Raw genomic sequence first — 22,091 nt, 5'->3', positions numbered from 1 at the left:
TAATACAACATATGCCGCTCCACCTGTATAGTACAATGCCAGAGGACACAACACCTGTAATGTCCCGTTTATAGAATAACAGTAACGGCGGGGTCTGCGCCACCTGTATCACGGTAACAGTGGGGACTGCGCCACCTGTATTACGGTAATGGCGGGGACTGCGCCACCTGTATTACGGTTACGGCGGGGTCTGCTCCACCTGTATTACGGTAACGGCTGGGTCTTGCGCCACCTGTATTACGGTAACGGCTGGGTCTTGCGCCACCTGTATTACGGTAACGGCTGGGTCTTGCGCCACCTGTATAACGGTAACAGCGGGGTCTTGCGCCACCTCTATTACGGTAACGGCGGGGTCTGCGCCACCTATGTTACGGTAACGACGGGGTCTGCTCCACCTGTATTACGGTAACGGCGGGGTCTGCGTCACCTGTATTACGGTAACGGCGGAGTCTGTGCCATCTGTATTACAGTAACGGCGGGATCTGCGCCACCTGTATAACGGTAACAGCGGGGTCTGTGCCACCTGTATTACGGTAACAGCGGGGTCTGCGCCACCTGTATTACGTTACGGCTGTGTCTGCGCTACATGTATTACGGTAACAGCGGGGTCTTGCGCCACCTCTATTACGGTGACGGCGGAGTCTGTGCCACCTCTATTACGGTAACGGCGGGGTCTGCGCCACCTATGTAACGGTAACGACGGGGTCTGCTCCACCTGTATTACGGTAACGGCGGGGTCTGCGCCACTTGTATTACGGTAACGGCGGGGACTGCGCCATCTGTATTGCAGTAACGGCGGGGTCTGCGCCACCTGTATTACGGTAACGGCGGGGTCTGCACCATCTGTATTACAGTAACGGCGGGGTCTGCGCCACCTGTATTACGGTTACGGCTGGGTCTGCGCCACCTATGTTACGGTAACGACGGGTCTGCTCCACCTGTATTACGGTAACGACGGGGTCTGCTCCACCTGTATTATGGTAACGGCGGGGTCTGCGCCACCTATGTTACGGTAACGACGGGGTCTGCTCCGCCTGTATTACGGTAATGGCAGGGTCTGCGCCACCTGTATTACGGTAACGGCGGGGTCTGCGCCACCTGTATTACGGTAACGACGGGTCTGCTCCACCTGTATTACGGTAACGGCGGGGTCTGCGCCACCTGTATCACGGTAACGGCGGGGTCTGCTCCACCTGTATTACGGTAACGGCGGGGTCTGCGCCACCTGTATTACGGTAACGGCGGGGTCTGCGCCACCTGTATTACGGTAACGGCGGGGTCTGCACCACCTCTGTATTACGGTAATAGGACACTAGAGTGTCAGCCACCTGTACAGGGATAATGCAGCACCAGAGGCTGCTCCAGCTGCACTATAACAAGGCACCAGAGGCTGCTCCCCCTGTAGTACAGAACCTGACACCAGAGCTGCTCAGCCTATAGAATAATAATAATAATATCATTACCTGCTGCCAGACACAGCAATGGCTGCTCTCTGCTCCTGCTGCCTTGTGGGAATGATAGAAGGAAGGCGGAGCTCAGACCAGGGGAAAATGGCCGCCGCTCCTGACGTCACTACACGGCCAGGGATCCTATTGCTGCTGCCGGACTGGTCTACAAGAAAATGGCCGCCGGCCTCCTGCACTGAGGACATATATGTTAATAGTCATTACAGAGGGCTGGGGTGTAGGAGGGGAGGCACCAGTCACTAGGAATCAGCTTGTGCCAATCACTCTTTACTTCCGGCCTGTGCATTCCACCTTACTTCCGGACTGTGCGTTCCACCTTACTTCCGGACTGTGCGTTCCACATGCAGGAAGTGAGTTTTCACCGACAGCTGCAGCCTCCCAGTGTCCGTGGAGATCAGGTAATGGCGTCTTACTATACAGGGGGAGCAGCCTGTGGTGTCCTGTTATTATTATTATACAGGGGGAGCAGCCTGTGGTGCCCTGTTATTATTATTATACGGGGGAGCAGCCTGTGGTGTCTTGTTATTATTTATATACAGTGGGAGCAGCCTGTGGTGTCCTGTTATTATTATTATTATTATTATTATTATTATTATTATTATACATGGGTAGCAGTCTGTGGTTTCATGTTATTATTATACAGAAGGAGTAGCCTGTGGTGTCCTGTTATTATTATACAGGGTGAGCAACCTGTGGTGTCCTGTTGTTATTATTATTATTATTATGATGTCAGCTGCAGAGCATTACTACACCACTGGCAGTGTGACAGCTGCAGAGCATTACTACACCACTGGCAGTGTGACAGCTGCAGAGCATTACTACACCACTGGCAGTGTGTCAGCTGCAGGCTGAGCCCCTCATTTCCGTCCCCCCAGCAGTCACGTCACTATAATGGTGTAAAATGTGAAATGCCCGCTAGGATGGCGCCACGCGTATAACGACGGCCATCTGCTGTAGAGACTCCGGGTTGTATTATATAATGCCAGTATCAGAAGAGACTGATACATTTATTTATACTCATTATCATCTATACCTGAGATATCATACACCTCAGCGTAACACCCATTAGAATATGTTTTGGTCTATATTACTGTTTATATTGTTTTTATTTTCTTGGTTGCATCATTTGGATAGAGCGCTTACCTGGTATTCCCCACATTTGTCTCTGTATGAGGAGGCCGGCTACCCCTCTCCAGGTGGCTGCTAATCCTAAGGTGTATTCCATCACAGACCTGCCCAGCGCCAACAAACCTTGTGTTTTCATGCTGTGTGTGCTGCCAACATCTGCACCCATGCAGCAAGTAGGGGAGGGCAGCATCTAGAAGCAGGCACAGAGAGAGCTGCACTTACTCCTCCAGGGGGCTTCCTCGCTCATCCGGCTCAGGGGGCTCCCAGCAGCTCATCCTTCCTAGGCTGCAGAGGGTGTGGGTAGGAGGCAGGGGGCTGCGGGTCTAGCATGGTAGGAGCCTCTGGTATGAGAGGGCCGGGTTATAGCCTGCAGGCAGCTGGCACTGTACCCCGCTCGTGGCTGCTGCTGCTGACCCCGTCCGAGCCCCATCTCATGTTACTCCATGCGGCTGCTCCCCTGCCTGTCTCCTGCCGCCTTTCCCCTGCCTGTCTCCTGCCGCCTTTCCCCTGCCTGTCTCCTGCCGCCTTTCCCCTGCTTTGTCTCCTGCCGCCTTTCCCCTGCTTTGTCTCCTGCCGCCTTTCCCCTGTCTGTCTCCTGCCGCCTTTCCCCTGCCTGTCTCCTGCCTCTTTTCCCCTGTCTGTATCCTGCCTCCTTTCCCTTGCCTGTCTCCTGCCTCCTTTCCCTTGCCTGTCTCCTGCCTCCTTTCCCTTGCCTGTCTCCTGCCTCCTTTCCCCTGCCTGTCTCCTGCCTCCTTTCCCCTGCCTGTCTCCGGCCTCCTTTCCCCTGCCTGTCTCCTGCCTCTTTTCCCCTGCCTGTCTCCTGCCTCTTTTCCCCTGCCTGTCTCCTGCCTCTTTTCCCCTGCCTGTCTCATGCCGCCTTTCCCCTGTCTGTCTCCAGCCGCCTTTCCCCTGCCTGTCTCTGGCTGCCTTTCCCCTGCCTGTCTCCTGCCGCCTTTCCCCTGCCTGTCTCCTGCCGCCTTTCCCCTGTCTGTCTCCGGCTGCCTTTCCACTGCCTGTCTCCGGCTGCCTTTCCCCTGCCTGTCTCCTACTGCCTTCCCCTGCCTGTCTCCTACCGCCTTTCCCCTGCCTGTCTCCTACCGCCTTTCCCCTGCCTGTCTCCTACCGCCTTTCCCCTGCCTGTCTCCTGTCGCCTTTCCCTGTCTGTCTCTGGCTGCCTGTCTCTGGCCGCCTTACCCCTGCCTGTCTTTTGCCGCCTTTCCCCTGTCTGTCTCCTGCCGCCTTTCCCCTGCCTGTCTCCTGCCGCCTTTCCCCTGCCTGTCTCCTGCCGCCTTTCCCCTGCCTGTCTCCTGCCGCCTTTCCCCTGCCTGTCTCCTGCCGCCTTTCCCCTGCTTTGTCTCCTGCCGCCTTTCCCCTGTCTGTCTCCTGCCGCCTTTCCCCTGTCTGTCTCCTGCCGCCTTTCCCCTGCCTGTCTCCTGCCTCTTTTCCCCTGTCTGTATCCTGCCTCCTTTCCCTTGCCTGTCTCCTGCCTCCTTTTCCTTGCCTGTCTCCTGCCTCCTTTCCCTTGCCTGTCTCCTGCCTCCTTTCCCCTGCCTGTCTCCTGACTCCTTTCCCCTGCCTGTCTCCTGCCGCCTTTCCCCTGCCTGTCTCCTGCCGCCTTTCCCCTGTCTGTCTCCGGCTGCCTTTCCACTGCCTGTCTCCGGCTGCCTTTCCCCTGCCTGTCTCCTACCGCCTTTCCCCTGCCTGTCTCCTGTCGCCTTTCCCTGTCTGTCTCTGGCTGCCTTACCCCTGCCTGTCTTTTGCCGCCTTTCCCCTGTCTGTCTCCTGCCACCTTTCCCCTGTCTGTCTCCTGCCACCTTTCCCCTGCCTGTCTCCTGCTGCCTTTCCCCTACCTGTGTCCTGCTGCCTTTCCCCTGCCTGTCTCCTGCCGCCTTTCCCCTGCCTGTCTCCTGCCGCCTTTCCCCTGCCTGTCTCCTGCCGCCTTTCCCCTGCTTTGTCTCCTGCCGCCTTTCCCCTGTCTGTCTCCTGCGGCCTTTCCCCTGCTTTGTCTCCTGCCGCCTTTCCCCTGTCTGTCTCCTGCCGCCTTTCCCCTGTCTGTCTCCTGCCGCCTTTCCCCTGCCTGTCTCCTGCCTCTTTTCCCCTGTCTGTATCCTGCCTCCTTTCCCTTGCCTGTCTCCTGCCTCCTTTCCCTTGCCTGTCTCCTGCCTCCTTTCCCCTGCCTGTCTCCTGCCTCCTTTCCCCTGCCTGTCTCCGGCCTCCTTTCCCCTGCCTGCCTCCTGCCTCTTTTCCCCTGCCTGTCTCCTGCCTCTTTTCCCCTGCCTGTCTCCTGCCTCTTTTCCCCTGCCTGTCTCCTGCCTCCTTTCCCCTGCCTGTCTCTTGCCTCCTTTCCCCTGCCTGTCTCCGGCCGCCTTTCCCCTGCCTGTCTCCGGCCGCCTTTTCCCTGCCTGTCTCCGGCCGCCTTTCCCCTGCCTGTCTCCGATCGCCTTTCCCCTGCCTGTCTCCTGCCGCCTTTCACCTGCCTGTCTCCTACCACCTTTCCCCTGCCTGTCTCTGGCTGCCTTTCCCCTGCCTGTCTCCTGCCGCCTTTCCCCAGCCTGTCTCCTGCCGCCTTTCCCCTGCCTGTCTCCTGCCGCCTTTCCCCTGTCTGTCTCCAGCTGCCTTTCCACTGCCTGTCTCCGGCTGCCTTTCCCCTGCCTGTCTCCTACCGCCTTTCCCCTGCCTATCTCCTGTCGCCTTTCCCTGTCTGTCTCTGGCTGCCTGTCTCTGGCCGCCTTACCCCTGCCTGTCTTTTGCCGCCTTTCCCCTGTCTGTCTCCTGCCGCCTTTCCCCTGTCTGTCTCCTGCCGCCTTTCCCCTGCCTGTCTCCTGCTGCCTTTCCCCTGCCTGTCTCCTGCTGCCTTTCCCCTACCTGTCTCCAGCCGCCTTTCCCCTGGCTGTCTCCAGCCGCCTTTCCCCTGGCTGTCTCCTGCCGCCTTTCCCCTGCCTGTCTCCTGCCGCCTTTCCCCTGCTTTGTCTTCTGCCGCCTTTCCCCTGTCTGTCTCCTGCCGCCTTTCCCCTGCTTTGTCTCCTGCCGCCTTTCCCCTGTCTGTCTCCTGCCGCCTTTCCCCTGTCTGTCTCCTGCCGCCTTTCCCCTGCCTGTCTCCTGCCTCTTTTCCCCTGTCTGTATCCTGCCTCCTTTCCCTTGCCTGTCTCCTGCCTCCTTTCCCTTGCCTGTCTCCTGCCTCCTTTCCCTTGCCTGTCTCCTGCCTCCTTTCCCCTGCCTGTCTCCTGCCTCCTTTCCCCTGCCTGTCTCCTGCCGCCTTTCCCCTGCCTGTCTCCTGCCTCTTTTCCCCTGCCTGTCTCTTGCCTCCTTTCCCCTGCCTGTCTCTTGCCTCCTTTCCCCTGCCTGTCACCAGCCGCCTTTCCCCTGCCTGTCACCAGCCGCCTTTCCCCTGCCTGTCTCCGGTCGCCTTTCCCCTGCCTGTCTCCTGCCGCCTTTCACCTGCCTGTCTCCTACCACCTTTCCCCTGCCTGTCTCCTGCAGCCTTTCCCCTCTCTGTCTCCTGCAGCCTTTCTCCTCTCTGTCTCCTGTCGCCTTTCCCCTGCATGTCTCCTGCCACCACCTAACCTACAGCCTCATGCCAGTTTACTGCCACCCCCACCCTGCCGCCCCCCTGCCTGTCTCCAGCCGCCTTCCCCCTGCCTGGCTCCTGCCGCCTTTCCCCTGCCTGTCTCCTGCTGCTTTCCCCTGCCTGTCTCCTACTGCCTTCCCCCTGCCTAGCTCCTGCCGCCTTTCCCCTGCCTGTCTCCGGCCGCCTTTTCCCTGCCTGTCTCCTGACGCCTTTCCCCTGCCTGTCTCCTGCCGCCTTTCCCTGTCTGTCTCCTGCCACCCCTTATACTAACAGAACAAAATCTAAGTTGCTCAAATCAATTAGGAAGTACAATTCAGGTGCATGAAAGGGAGGGGGTAGTCTGGCTAGAAATACATTGGGGATAAACCCCTGGTGTCCCCCAGCACACCGAGCTGTACCTGTACCAAGACATGAAAGACTATATATATATATATATATAATAGAAATCCAGAGGTCTTAGTTACATACAGTTTGGGTGTGGGGTGCGGTTCCCCCTGGATTGGTGGGGCTGGGCTGCTCTGGGGTAGCACACTGCGAGATCTTATTTAGCACCCCCGTAACACATTTATTAATCCTTCTGGTCTTTTAATTACACTCTCACTAGTATATTAATTTTTGTATATAGATTTTGTTTTCCTTTTATTAACACATACTAACACTTTACCTTCTCGCGTTGTGCTGCCCTGGGGTAGCTGGCCTTTGCCGGTTTGTGGGGTTCTGCACCCCGGGCCCAGACCTAGAGATAGGGACCACCAGCATCAGAGGAGCCATGTCGGGGCCTGGTGGCTTATCATACGTTTGCAAACTGTATGTAACTAAGACCTCTGGATTTCGATTATATGTATATATATATATAGTATTTCATGTCTTGGTACAGGTACAGCTCGGTGTGCTGGGGGACACCAGGGGTTTATCCCCAATGTATTCCTTCCACCCCTTGCCTGTCTCCTGCCGCCATTCCCTTGCCTGTCTCCTGCCGCCATTCCCTTGCCTGTCTCCGGCCGCCATTCCCTTGCCTGTCTCCTGCCGCCTTTCCACTGCCTTTCTTCTGCAACCTTTCCCCTGCCTGGCTTCTGCCGCTTTTCCAGGAGACCCTGTCCCTTCACAATGTACTGAACATCAGCTCATTGTGACTGCACCCACAATAGTGCTACAATCTAGATCAGGCCCACTATACAGTACAGCCTTATGGGGCTGGGTCACAGGAACCTCGGAGACACTGACCAGGACTCTATAGCTATAAGGGAATAGGAGACTTAATGGCCGCTCTATTCCACATTTACTATGTTACATGTGCAATATGTTTTATGTATTATGTTTATTCCAAGGAACTCCAACTGTGAGGAACGGAGTCTTTATTACACATCACACGTTCTGTATTCTCTCTGATTCACCGAGGATGGACAAGGACAGGAGTCACAGGACTGAGAGGATAATAAATATCACCCTGGAGATCATCTACCTGCTGACTGGGGAGGTGAGTGGATCTGGGAGCGTCACAGTGACCTTATATCTATAGTAATAATACAGGGACATGACTGGGGAGGTGAGGGGAACTGGGAGCATCACTGTGACTACTTATATCTATAGTAATAATACAGGGACATGACTGGGGAGGTGAGGGGATCTGGAAGCGTCACAGTGAACTCATATCTATAGTAATAATGCAGGGACATGACTGGGGAGGTGAGAGGATCTGGGAGTGTCACAGTGACATTACTTATATCTATAGTAATAATACAGGGACATGACTGGGGAGGTGAGAGGATCTGGGAGTGTCACAGTGACATCACTTATATCTATATTAATAATACAGGGACATTACTGGGGAGGTGAGAGGATCTGGGAGTGTCACAGTGACATCACTTATATCTATAGTAATAATACAGGGACATGACTGGAGAGGTGAGGGTATCTGGGAGTGTCACAGGGACATCACTTATATCTATAGTAATAATACAGGGACATGACCAGGGAGGTGAGAGGATCTGGGAGCATCACTGTGACCTTATATTTCTAGTAATAATACCGGGACATGACTGGGTAGGTGAGAGGATCTGGGAGCATCACTGTTATTTCTATATTAATAATACGTATACGACTGAAGAGGTGAGGGGATCTGGGAGTGTCACAGTGACATCACTAATATCTATAGCAATACAAGGACATGACTGGGGAGGTGAGGGGATCTAGGAGAGGCACAGTGACGTCACTTATATATAGTAATAATACAGGGACATGACTGGGGAGGAGAGGGGATCTGGGAGCATCACAGAGACATCACTTATATCTATAGTAATAATGCAGGGACATGACTGGGGAGGTGAGGTGATCTGGGAGCGTCACAGTGACATCACATATCTATCGTACCAATACAGGGACATGAATGGGGAGGTGAAGGGATCTGGGAGTGTCACAGTAACATCACTTATATCTATAATAATAATACAGGGACCTAACTTGGGAGGTGAGGGGATTTGGCAGCCTCACTGTGACATCACTTATATCTATAGTAATAATACAGGTATATTACTGGGGAGGTGAGGGAATCTGGGAGCATCACAGTGACATCACTTATATCTATAGCAATAATACAGGGACATGACTGGGGAGGTGAGGGGATCTGGGAGCGTCACAGTGACATCACTAATATCTATAGTCATAATAGAGGGACATGACATGGGAGGTGAGGGAATCTGGGAGCGTCACAGTGATCTAACTTATATCTATAGTAATAATACAGGGATGTGACTGGGGAAGTGATGGAATCTGGGAGCGTCACAGTAACCTAACTTATATCTATAATAATAAGGGGACATGACTGGGGAGGTGAGTGGAATTGGAAGCGTCACTGTGATGTCACATATATCTATAATAATAATTCAGGGACATGACTGGGGAGGTGAGGGTATCTGGGAGTGTCACAGTGACATCACTTATAGCTATAGTAATAATACATGGACATGACTGGGGAGGTGAGGGGATCTGGGAGCATCACAGTGACTTCACTTATATCTATAATAACAGGATTTTAATACCTACCGGTAAATCCTTTTCTATAAGTCCATAGAGGATGTTGGGGACACCAAAAGAAACGTGGGATATAGACGGATCCGCAGGAGACATGGGCACTTTAAGACTTTTAAAGGGGCGTGACCTGGGTCCTCCCTCTATATCCCTCCCCAGACTCAGTTTGGAACTGTGCGCGGTGAAATGGACATTTTGAGGAAAGGACTTAACAAACAAGATGAGCATCATACCAGCTCACGCCATAAACATGCCGAATAACATGGCATTCAACTGAACACATTTCAACGGACATGAACAAAATTCAACAACAAGCTGAAGAAACCATAACACAGTATGTGTGTAACCAGAACTAAACTGCAGATACAGTATGCACTGGGACGGGCGCCCAACATCCTCTATAGACTTATAGAAAAGGATTTACCGGTAGGTATTAAAATCCCATTTTTTATTACGTCCTTTGAGATGTTGGGGACACCAAAAGAACCATGGGATCATACCAAAGCTCTATAACGGGCGGGAGAGTGCGGACAACTCTGCAGCACAGATTGACCAAACTTTAGGACTTCATCGGCCAAGGTATCAAACTTGTAAAACTTAGCAAACATGTTTAACCCCGACCAAGTAGCTGCTCTGCAAAGTTGTAATGTCGAGACACCCCGGGCAGCCGCCCAGGACGAGCCCACCTTTCTAGTGGAATGGGCTTTTACCGATTTAGGTAACGCCAAACTTGCCTTGGAATGAGCCTGCTGAATCGGGTGACATATCCAGCGGGCAATAGTCTGCTTGGAAGCAGGATACCCAAGTTTATTGGGAGCATATCGCACAGACAGAGACTCTGTTTTTCTAACTGGAGCTGTTCTGGCAACGTAAATTTTCAAAGCTCTTACGACATCCAGAGACTTTTCCTCAGCCAAAGTGCCAGTTGGTTAATATGAAAAGAGGAAACCACCTTTGGCAGAAATTGTTGCTGAGTTCTCAATTCTGCCAGTTTCGAAGAAGATGCTTCGCTTGTAGAAGGCCATTGTAAATGGCCCTCAACTCCAGCACGTTTATGTGAAGAAGAGTTTCCTGACTTGACCATCTTCCTTGGAAGGTCACCCCTTGTGTGACTTCTCTCCAACCTCGGAGACTTGCATCCGTGGTCAGTAGGATCCAGTCTTGGATCCCAAATCTGCGTCCTTCTAAGAGGTGAGAGCTGTGGAGCCACCACAGGAGTGAGATCCTGGTGTTGGGGGATAGAACTCTCCTCCGGTGCATATGGAGGTGGGATCCAGACGATTTGTCTAACAGGTCCCACTGAAATACTCTGGCATGGAACCTCCCAAATTGGAGGGCCTCGTATGCCACCACCAGAGACTGTTGGTGGTTTCAGAATGAGTTTTACCAAACTCTGAATTTCCAGTGCTTTCTCCGTAGGGAGGAACACTCTCAGCTGGACCGTGTCCAGAAACATATCCAAAAATGACAACCGAGTTGTTGGAACTAATTGTGATTTCGGCAGGTTCAAGAGCCAGCCGTGCTGTTGTAGAAGCGACAGAGACAGTGTAATGTCCTGTACCAGTTTTTCCTTGGCTCTCGCCTTTATCAGGAGATCGTCCAAGTACGGGATAATTGTAATCTTTTTCTGAGGAGAACCATCATTTCAACCATGACTTTTGTGAAAATCCTCGGAGCCGTGGACAGGCCAAATGGCAACGTTTGAAATTGGTAGTAAGTATCCTGGATTGCACACCTGAGATAACTCTGATGAGGGGGATACATGGGAACATGAAGGTAGGCATCCTTTATGTCCAAAGACACCATGAATTCCCCCTCCTCCAGGCTGGAGAACACCGCTCGGAGAGATTCCATCTTGAATTTGAATTTCTTCAGGAAAAAATATAGAGATTTTAGGTTGAGGATTGGTCGTACCGAGCCATACGGCTTTGGCACTCCAAATAGGCTTGAATAAAACCCTTCCCCTTTTTGCTCCCGGGGGACCGGGATCACAACCTGATTTTGACATAATTTTTGTATTGCTCCACAGACTAGAGCTCTGTCTGGAAGCGAAACTGGTAAGGGTGATTTGAAAAAACGACGGGGGGGGGGGGGGGGGGTGACGTCACGTCTTGAAATTCCAGTTTGTACCCTTGGGTCACAATTTGTAACACCCAAAGGTCCAGGTCCGAGCGAACCCAAACCTGACTGAAAAGCCTTAGACGTGTCCCCACCGGTGCAGTCTCCTGTCGGGGAGACCCGGCGTCATGCTGTGGATTTGGCGAAAGCCGAGGAGGACTTCTGTGAACTCGAGGAAGCGGGAGTTCTCTTGCCCCTTCCTCTACCTCTGGTTGCGAGGAAGAAGTTACCTCGGCCTTTTCTATATTTGTTGGGCCGAAAGCACTGCATTTGATAGTGTGGTTTCTTCTGTTGCGCAGGAGCATTAGGTAAATAAGTAGACTTACCTGCAGTGGCCGCTGATACTAAATCAGTAAGGCCATCACCAAACAGTTCCCCACCCTTAAAGGGAAGGGACTCCATGTTTGTCTTGGAATCCGCGTTAGCATTCCATTGATTAGTCCATAGCGCACGCCTAGCCGCAATAGACATAGCATTAGCCTTAGCCCCAGGAGGCAGCATCTCTTGCAGCCTCTTTCAAGTACGCAGCCGCGTCCCTGATATAACCAAGCGTCACTAGGATGCTATCTCTATCCAGAGTATCCAAATCAGCAGATAAACTTTCAGCCCATTTTTCAATGGCGCTACTAACCCACGCTGACGCAATAAGCGGTCTAAGCTGCGTCCCCGTGGTAGTAAATATAGCTTTTAAAGTAGCCTCCTGCTTACGATCAGCCGGCTCCTTAAGAGTCGTCGACTGAGCTGCAGGGAGCGCTACCTGTTTTGACAAGCGTGCTAGGGCTTTGTCTACTGTGGGTGGTGTTTCCCACTTATCCCTATCCACTGCGGGAAAGGGGTACGCCACCGTGGTCCTGTTAGGAATGAGAAATTTCTTATCTGGTGTATTCCAAATGCCATAAAAAAGGTCATTTAGTTCAAAACAAGGAGGAAAAGAAACCGAGTGTCTCTTTTCTTTGTAAATAAGGACCCTCGTTTCTGGTGTAAAGGGGTCCTCGTCAATACGTAACATGTCTTTGACAGCCACAATCATATATTGAATACTCTTAGCCAATTTAGGATCTAATCTAGAATCGGCATAATCGGCACCGGTATCAGAGTCCGTGTCGGTATCTGTGTCATCTAATTGATCAACACTACGTTTCAGTGACCCTTGTAATAAAGCGTCATCTACTGATCTCTTCCAAATCTGCAGTTGAGAGTCAGATTCAGTAAACTTTTAATTTAACAGTGTAACATTAGCATTTAAAGCATTTAACCAATCAGCTGTCGGCGGTCCCGAAAGGACCCCTAAAACATTTGGTGTCTCCAATAAATTATCCCCCTGAGAGGAAAATTCGGCCTCAGACATGTTGTCTCCCTAACAGCACCCAAAGAAAAGCCTGTGAGGGAACAAAAGGAAAGGAGCCAGCTCACACCCCAGCGCCAAAGTGCATGTCTGAAAACACCCTCAAGTGTCACAGAGCTGCAGCGCTATATATCTGTATAGAAATAATCTGCTCCCCTCATTTTTATAGCCCCTGGTACTTGTCTGCTGTGAGGAAGGACCAGCGCTGCTGCTTGGAGGAGGAAATGGCGCTGAGTGAGCCTGGAGGAAGAAGCCCCGCCCCCAACATGGAGCGCTTCTTCCCGCTTATTTTTACATGTTTATCCTGGCGGGGGTTTTGCGGGCAGTGCCAGGGCACTGTACAGATTTGCCAGCCTTATTTATGAGGTATTTCTCTTACATTCTAGAGGATGCTGGGGACTCCGTAAGGACCATGGGGATAGACGAGCTCCGCAGAAGCCATGGGCACTTTAAGAAAGACTTTAGGTATGGGTGTGCACTGGCTCCTCCCTCTATGCCCCTCCTCCAGACCCCAGTTTGATACTGTGCCCAGAGGAGACTGGGTGCATTACAGGGGAGCTCTCCTGAGCTTCCTGTCAGAAAGTATATGAAAGTATATTTATTAGGTTTTTTATTTTCAGGGAGTCTGCTGGCAACAGACTCCCTGCATCGAGGGACTGAGGGGAGAGAAGCAGACCTACTTCTGTGAGTTTCAAGGTCTTGTTTCTTAGGCTACTGGACACCATTAGCTCCAGAGGGAGTCGGAACACAGGTCTCACCCTGGAGTTCGTCCCGGAGCCGCGCCGCCGTCCTCCTCACAGAGTCGGAAGATAGAAGCCGGGTGAGCATGAGAAGAAGACTTCAGAGGCGGCAGAAGACTTCAGATCTTCACTGAGGTAATGCACAGCAGTAAAGCTGTGCGCCATTGCTCCCACACACCTCACACACGGCAGTCACTGTAAGGGTGCAGGGAGCAGGGGGTGGCGCTCTGGGCAGCAATATAACCTCATTTTCTGGCAAAAGTAGACATATACAGCTAGGCACTGTATATATAAAGAGCCCCCGCCAGTTTTTTATATATTTTAGCGGGACAGAAGCCCGCCGCTGAGGGGGCGGGGCTTCTTCCTCAGCACTCACCAGCGCCATTTTCTCCACAGCACAGCGCTGAGAGGAAGCTCCCCGGACTCTCCCCTGCTTATCCACAGTGAAAGAGGGTTTTAAAGAAGGGGGGGGGGGCACATAATTTGGCGCAAAAATAAAGTTAGAGCGCTATCTTGGTAAACATATTGTGTGTTTTTCCCTGGGTCATTAGCGCTGGGTGTGTGCTGGCATACTCTCTCTCTCTGTCTCTCCAAAGGGCCTTGTGGGGGAACTGTCTTCAGATAAAAGGATTCCCTGAATGTGTGGTGTGTCGGTACGCGTGTGTCGGCATGTCTGAGGTAGAAGGCTCTTATAGGGAGGAGGTGGAGTAAATGACTGTGGTGTCTCCGTCGGCAACGCCGACACCTGACTGGTTGGATATGTGGAATGTTTTAGTGCTAATGTAAATTTATTGCACGGAGTCTTGGGAATGTACAGGCGTCAAACCCTGCCTTTCCCCTATGTCACAGGGACCTCCGGGGGCTCAAAAGCGCCCACTATCCAAAATAGTAGACACTGACGCCGACACGGATTCTGACTCCAGTGTCGACTAAGATGATGCAAAGTTACAGCCACATTTGGCAAATAGTATGCAATATGGACTTTCCAATGGGACCTACTGGACAAGTGGTCCGGGTCACATCTAAAAATGTATCAGTTGATCACTCTGTCCCTCAGAGCCAGGGTATCTCTCCTGTGGAGGCAACAGAGTGCTCACCTTCTAGAAGGCCGCAGGTTCGGCATTCAGGACTGGATCCTGGTGACCACGGACGCGAGCCTCCGAGGTTGGGGAACAGTCACACAGGGAAGAAACTTCCAAGGTCTTTGGTCAAGTCAAGAGACTTGTCTTCACATCAATATCCTGGAACTGAGGGCCATATACAACGCCCTACATCAAACGAAGACCTTACTTCGCGACCAACCAGTTCTGATCCAGTCAGATAACATAATTGCAGTAGCTCATGTAAACCGCCAAGGCGGCACAAGGAGCAGAGTGGCAATGGCGGAAGCCACCAGGATCTGTGCGGAAAATCATGTAAGCGCACTGTCGGCAGTGTTCTTTCCGAGAGTGGACAACTGGGAAGCAGACTTCCTCAGCAGAAACGACCTGCATCCAGGAGAGTGGGAACTTCATCAGGAAGTCTTCGTACAGATTGCAGGTCAGGGGGGGACTGCCCCAGATAGACATGATGACATCCCACCTCAACAAAAAGCTACAGAGGTATTGCGCCAGATCAAAAGACCCTCAGGCAGTAGCTGTAGATGCCCTAGTGACACCGTGGGTGTTCCAGTCGGTCTATGTGTTTCCTTCTCTTCCTCTCTTACCCAAGGGTTGAGAATAATAAGGAAAAAAGGGGAGTGCAGACAATTCTCATTGTACCAGATTTGCCGCGAAGGGCCTGGTATCCTGATCTGCAGAAGATACTCACAGAAGATCCGTGGCCTCTTCCTCTAAGGCAGGACTTGTTACAACAGGGGCCCTGTCTGTTCCAAGACTTACCGCGGCTGCGTTTGACGGCATGGCGGTTGAACGCCGGATCCTAGCGGAAAAAGGTATTCCGGATGAGGTCATTCCTACTCTGATAAAAGCTAGTAAGGACGTGACAGCTAAACATTATCACCGTATATGGCGAAAGTATGTTTCTTGGTGTGAGGCTGGGAATGCTCCTACGGAAGAATTCTATCTGGGCCGTTTCCTTCACTTCTTACAAACTGGAGTGAATTTGGGCCTAAAAGTAGGCTCCATTAAGGTTCAGATTTCGGCCTTATCCATTTTCTTTCAGAAAGAATTCGCATCTCTCCCAGAAGTACAGACTTTTGTCAACCAGTTCAAACGGTGGAGTTAAAATATCTCACTTAGAAAGTGGTCATGTTGTTAGCCTTGGCTTTGGCTAGGCGAGTGTCAGAATTGGTGGCTTTGTCTCATAAAAGCCCCTATCTGGTTTTCCATATGGATAGAGCGGAATTGCGGACCCGTCCTCAATTTTTACCTATCTTTTCATATGAACCAACTTATTGTGGTGCCTGTGGCTACACATGACTTGGAGGATTCCGAGTCCCTTGATGTGGCCAGAACGGCTAGAGTCAGAAAAACAGAAGCACTGTTTGTCCTGTATGCTGCCAACAAGGGTGGCGCTCCTGCTTCAAAGCAGACTATTGCTCGCTGGATCTGTAACACGATTCAGCAGACTCATTCTACGGCTGGATTGCCGTTACCAAAATCGGTCAAGGCCCATTCCACGAAGAAGGTGGGCCCTTCTTGGGCGGCTGCCCGAGGGGTCTCGGCATTACAGCTGTGCCGAGCTGCTACTTGGTCGGGTTCAAACACCTTTGCAAAATTCTATAAGTTTAATACCCTGGCTGAGGAGGACCTCCTGTTTGCTCATTCTGTGCTGCAGAGTCACCCGCACTCTCCCGCCCGTTTGGGAGCTTTGGTATAATCCCCATGGTCCTTACGGAGTCCCAGCATCCTCTAGGACGTAAGAGATAATAAGATTTTAAACCTACCGGTAAATCTTTTTCTCGTAGTCCATAGAGGATGCTGGGCGCCTGTCCCAAGTGTGGACTACTTCTGCAAGACTTGTATATGGTTTTGCTTACTAAAGGGTTATGTTATAGTTTAATCGGTCTCGGACTGATGCTACGTTGTTTTCATACTGTTAACTGGTTAGTATATACACAAGTTATATGGTGTGATTGGTGTGGCTGGTATGAATCTTGCCCTTGGATTAAAAATCCTTTCCTCGTACTGTCTGTCTCCCCATGGCACAGTTTCTCTAACCTAAAGTCTTTCTTAAAGTGCCCATGTCTCCTGCGGAGCCCGTCTATCCCCATGGTCCTTACGGAGTCCCCAGCATCCCCTACAGACTACAAGAAAAAGATTTACCGGTAGGTTTAAAATCTTATTTTTTTACCTCCCCAGGGCGCCCCCCAGCGCCCTGCACCCAGCGGTGTGTACAGTCCAGGAGCCTGGCGCGCACTGAGCAAATCATGCTGCGCGGTACCTCTATATGCCGTCTTTGTTGAAGAGAAGATGTCTTTTCCTCACATACTCACCGGTCTTCTGGCTTGAAGAGGGGGGACGGCAAGCTGTGGGAGCGTGCATCCAAGAGAGCCTGGCGTTCATCTCCCCTCAGGAGCTGAAGGCATCCTGTCAGCAGCAGCAGAGCCCTGAAACTCATTAGAAGTGGGTCTAGACTGCTCTCGCCCCTTTCCCTCGAAGCAGGGAGTCTGTAGCCAGCAGACCTCCCCAAAATAAAAACCTAACATTAAGTCTTTTCAGAGAAACTCTGGGAGGGCACATTTTCTAAACTGAGTCTGGGAAGGGATATAGAGGGAGGAGCCAGGTCACGCCCCTTTGAAAGTCTTAAAGTGCCCATATTTCCTGCGGATCCGTCTATATCCCATGGTTCTTTTGGTGTCCCCAACATCCTCAAGGACGTAATAGAAAATAATAATAATTATAATAATAATAATAATAATAATACAGGGACATGACTGGGGAGGTGAGTGGATCTGGGAGTGTCACACTGACATCACTTATATCTGTAGTAATAATACAGGGACATGAATGGGGAGGTGAGGGAATCTGGGAATGTCACAATGATGTCACATATAGCTATAGAAATACACAGGGACCTAACTGGGGAGGTAAGGGGATCTGGGAGTGTCACAGTAACATCACATATCTATAGTAATAATACAGCGACCTGACTGGGGAGGTGATGGAATCTGGGAGCGTCATAGTAACAACTTATATATAGATTGTAAGCTTGCGAGCAGGGCCTTCCTACCTCTATGACTGTTATCACCCAGTTTGTTATTGTTATTTCAAATTGTAAAGCGCAACGGAATTTGCTGCGCTATATAAGAAACTGATAATAAATAATAAATAGTAATAATACAGAAACATGACTGGCGAGGTGAGGGGATATGGAAGCGTCCCTGTGATGTCACATATGTCTATAGTGATGATACAGGGACATGACTGGGGAGGTGAGGGGATGTGAAAGCGTCACTGTGATGTAACTTATATCTATAGTAATAATACAGTGACATTACTGGGGAGGTGAGGGGATCTGGGAGCGTCACTTTGACATAGCATATTTATAGTAATAATTCAGGGACGTGACTAGGGAGGTGAGGGGATCTGGGAGAATCACAGTGATGTCACTTTTATCTATAGTAATCAGGCACATGATTGGGGAGTTGAGGGTGTCTGTGACTGTCACAGTGACATCACTTATATCTAAAGTAATAACACAGGGACATGACTGGGAAGGTGAGGCGATCTGGGAGCGTCACTATGACATCACATCTATCGTACTAATACAGGGACATGACTGGGGAGGTGAGGGGTTCTGGGAGCACTACAGTGACATCACTTATCTATAGTAATAATACTGGGACATGACTGGGGAGGTGGGATATGGGAGCGTCACAGTGACATCACTAATATCTGTAATCATAATAGAGGGACGTGACTTGGGAGGTGAGGGAATCTGGGAGCGTCACAGTGACCTAACTTTTATCTATAGTAATAATACAGGGACAATAATGGGGAGGTGAGGGAATATGGTAGTGTAACTGTAACATCACTTATTTTTAGTAATAATACAGGGACATGACTGGGGAGGGTGAGGGGATCTGGGAGTGTCACAGTGACATCACTTATATCTATAGTAATAATACAGTGACATGACTGGGGAGGGTGAGGGGATCTGGGAGTGTCACAGTTACATCACTTATATCTATAGTAATAATACAGGGACATGACTGGGGAGGTGAGGGGATCTGGGAGTGTCACAGTGACTCACATCTATAGTAATAATACAGGGACATGACTGGGGAGTTGAGGGGATCTGGGATTGTCACTGTGACATCACTTATAGCTATTGTAATAATACGAGACCATGACTGGGGAGGTGAGGGGATCTGGGAGCGTCACTGTGAAGTCACATATCTATAGTAATAATACAGGGACATGACTGGGGAGGTGAGAGGATCTTGGAGAGGCGCAATGATGTCACATATCTATAGTAATAATACAAGGACATGACTGGGGAGGTAAGGTGATCTTGGAGTGGCACAGTGATGTCACTTATATCTATTGTAATAATACAGAGACGACTGGGGAGGTGAGGGGATCTGGAAGCGTCACTGTGAAGTCATATATCTATAGTAATAATACAAGGACATGACGGGAGGTGAGGAGATCTGGGAGCGTCACAATGACCTCACTTATATCTGTAGCAATAATACAGAGATGTGACTGGGTGGGGTGAGGGGATCTAAGAGTGTCACAGTAATGTCCCTTTTATCTATAGTAATAATTCAGAAACATGACTGGGGAGGTGAGGGGATCTGGGAGCTATACAGTGACATTACTTTTATCTATAGTAGTAATACAGGGACATGACTAAGAAGGTGAGGGGATCCGAGAGCATTACAGTGACGTCACTAATATCTATAGTCATAATACAGGGACATGACTGGGGAGGTGAAGGGATTTTGGAGCTTCATAGTGACGTCACTCATATCTATAGAAATAATACAGGGACATGACTGGGGAGGTGAGGGGATCTGGGAGGGTCACTGTGACTCACATCTATAGTAATAATACAGGGACATGACTGGGGAGGTGAGGGGATCTGGGAGCATCACTGTGACATCACTTATATCTATAGTAATAATACAGGGACATTAATGGGGAGGTGAGGGAGTGTAGTAGCATAACTGTAACATCACTTATTTTTAGTAATACAGGGACATGACTGGGGAGGTGAGGGGATCTGGGAGGGTCACTGTGACTCACATCTATAGTAATAATACAGGGACATGACTGGGGAGTTGAGGGGATCTGGGATTGTCACTGTGACATCACTTATATCTATTGTAATAATATGAGAACATGACTGGGGAGGTAAGGGGATCTGGTAGAGGCGCAATGATGTCACATATCTATAGTTATAATACAAGGACATGACTGGGGAGGTAAGGTGATCTAGGAGCGTCACAGTGACGTCACTCACATCTATAGTAATAATACAGAGACGTGACTGGGGAGGTGAGGGGATCTGGGAGCGTCACAGTAATGTCACTTTTATCTATAGTAATAATACAGGGATATGACTGGGGAGGTGAGGGAATCTGTGAGTGTCACAGTGACATCACTTATATCAATAGTATTAATACAGGGACATGACTGGGGAGGTGAGGGGATCTGGGAGCGTCAATGTGACATCACATATCTATAGTAGTAATACAGGGACATGACTGAGAAGGTTAGAGGATCCGCGAGCATTTCAGTGACGTCACTAATATCTAAAGTCATAATACAGGGACATGACTGGGGAGGTGAGATGATTTAGAAGCGTCACTGAAGTCACTTATATCTATAGTAATAACAAAGGGACATGACTGGGGAGGTGAGGGGGGGTCTGGGAGTGTATATATTGATATTTGATGTCTCCTCCATTACTCAGGATTACACAGTAGTGAAGAAGACATCCAATGAGTGTGAGATACTCAACAGCCATCCCCGTGTGTCAGGAGGACTGAGTAGAAGCCAGAGCCCCATCCCAGTGCCTCCACCTGACTCACTAATACATGAGAGACCCAATGACCAAAAGATCCTGGAGCTCACCAACAAGATCATTCAGCTGCTGACTGGAGAGGTGACTGCTGGGAATGGGGCATTATACAGTAACACCAGGGGATGTGTCTGGGTGATGACTGGAGAGATGACTGCTGGGAATGGGGCATTATACAGTAACACCAGGGGATGTGTCTGGGTGATGACTGGAGAGGTGGCTGCTGGGAATGGGGCATTATACAGTAACACCAGGGGATGTGTCTGGGTGATGACTGGAGAGGTGACTGCTGGGAATGGGGCATTATACAGTAACACCAGAGAAAGTGTCTGGGTGATGACTGGAGAGGTGACTGCTGGGAATGGGACATTATACGGTAACACTAGGGGATGTGTGTGGGTGATGACTGGAGAGGTGACTGCTGGGAATGGTACATTATACAGTAACACCAGGGGACGTATCTGGGTGATGACTGGAGAGGTGACTGCTGGGAATGAGGCATTACACAGTAACACCAGGGGATGTGTCTTGGTGATGACTGTGTCACTCTGTGTCAGGTTCCTATAAGGTGTCAGGATGTCACTGTCTATGTCTCCATGCAGGAGGGGGAGTATATAGAGGAACACAGGGGTCTGTACAAGGACGTGATGATGGAGAATCACCGGCCCCTCACATCTCTGGATAAGAGGAGACTGTCATGTATTGTACAGGGGAGAGCAGGTATGGGGCCCCTTATATACACACACCATTTGATAATCACATATATACACCATACTCATTCACTGTTTGTCTCCTACAGATGGGCCCAGTAACAGAGATACCCCAGAGAGATGTCCCTGTCCTCTGTATTCCCAGGATTGTACAGAGGAGAATCACAGGACCCCACAGGAGGATCAGGTAGGTGGGATCTAGGGTCTCCCCAATAAACCAAAGTGACTGTCACTATATTTGTGTAGAGGAGCTGTGTGTCATTATATTTGTCTTGTTTACATAGGGTGAAGCCCAATTAAATAATATTAAAATCAAAGCTACAGAGGGAGAAGAAGAGACGTATGTGACTGATAAGGAGGCAGAAGATATAGAGGGAGAAGAAGAGACGTATGTGACTGATATAAAGGCAGAAGATATAGCGGGAGAAGAAGAGACGTATGTGACTGATATAAAGGCAGAAGATATAGATATAGAAGGAGAAGAAGAGACGTATGTGACTGATATAAAGGTAGAAGATACAGAGGGAGAAGAAGAGACATGTGTAACTGATATAAAGGCAGAAGATATAGCGGGAGAAGAAGAGACGTATGTGACTGATATAAAGGCAGAAGATATAGAGGGAGAAGAAGAGACGTATGTGAGGGGTGATCTGCAGTGTAAGGAGGAGGAGATCCCTACAGATATCAGCACAGGTGAGTAATAAACACTTATTACAGAAAAGAGTCACATATTCTCCTTGCTCAGTCACTACAGCAATCTCTTATCCTACACCCTCCTCTGTCAGTACAAACTAATGAGGAATTTGTTTTTTCCCAGTATGGAGTCAGGAGCCATCACCTCTATTATACTCCTGCTCTCCCCCCTCACATCATGTCACTGTGCGTTACCAGCCCAAAGATCTGACCATTCTCTTCCCCACACTCTCTGGGGTATATTGTACATCAGTAGCCATCAGCCCCTATTATACTCCTGCTCTCCTCCTCACATCATGTCACTGTGTGTTACCAGCCCAGATA

At 50.3% G+C, this 22,091-nt stretch overlaps 1 protein-coding gene across 1 annotated transcript in view; it reads left to right on the top strand.

Moving 5' to 3' along the window:
* The first annotated feature begins 1,781 nt into the window (after positions 1-1,781).
* The window catches only part of LOC134983333 (oocyte zinc finger protein XlCOF7.1-like), a 38,000-nt gene continuing 17,690 nt past the window's right edge, over positions 1,782-22,091 (top strand). Inside the window, exons 1-6 of the mRNA XM_063949042.1 lie at positions 1,782-1,864; positions 7,491-7,639; positions 20,257-20,448; positions 20,967-21,084; positions 21,164-21,261; positions 21,359-21,767. Coding sequence (XP_063805112.1) covers positions 7,562-7,639; positions 20,257-20,448; positions 20,967-21,084; positions 21,164-21,261; positions 21,359-21,767 — 895 coding nt within the window. The 5' untranslated portion in view covers positions 1,782-1,864; positions 7,491-7,561. The remainder of the gene's footprint in view (positions 1,865-7,490; positions 7,640-20,256; positions 20,449-20,966; positions 21,085-21,163; positions 21,262-21,358; positions 21,768-22,091) is intronic.

This window comes from Pseudophryne corroboree (genome assembly GCF_028390025.1).
Source record: "Pseudophryne corroboree isolate aPseCor3 chromosome 3 unlocalized genomic scaffold, aPseCor3.hap2 SUPER_3_unloc_13, whole genome shotgun sequence".
In the NCBI taxonomy this organism is placed as follows: Eukaryota; Metazoa; Chordata; class Amphibia; order Anura; family Myobatrachidae; genus Pseudophryne; species Pseudophryne corroboree.
This window is presented reverse-complemented; position numbering and strand designations above follow the sequence as displayed.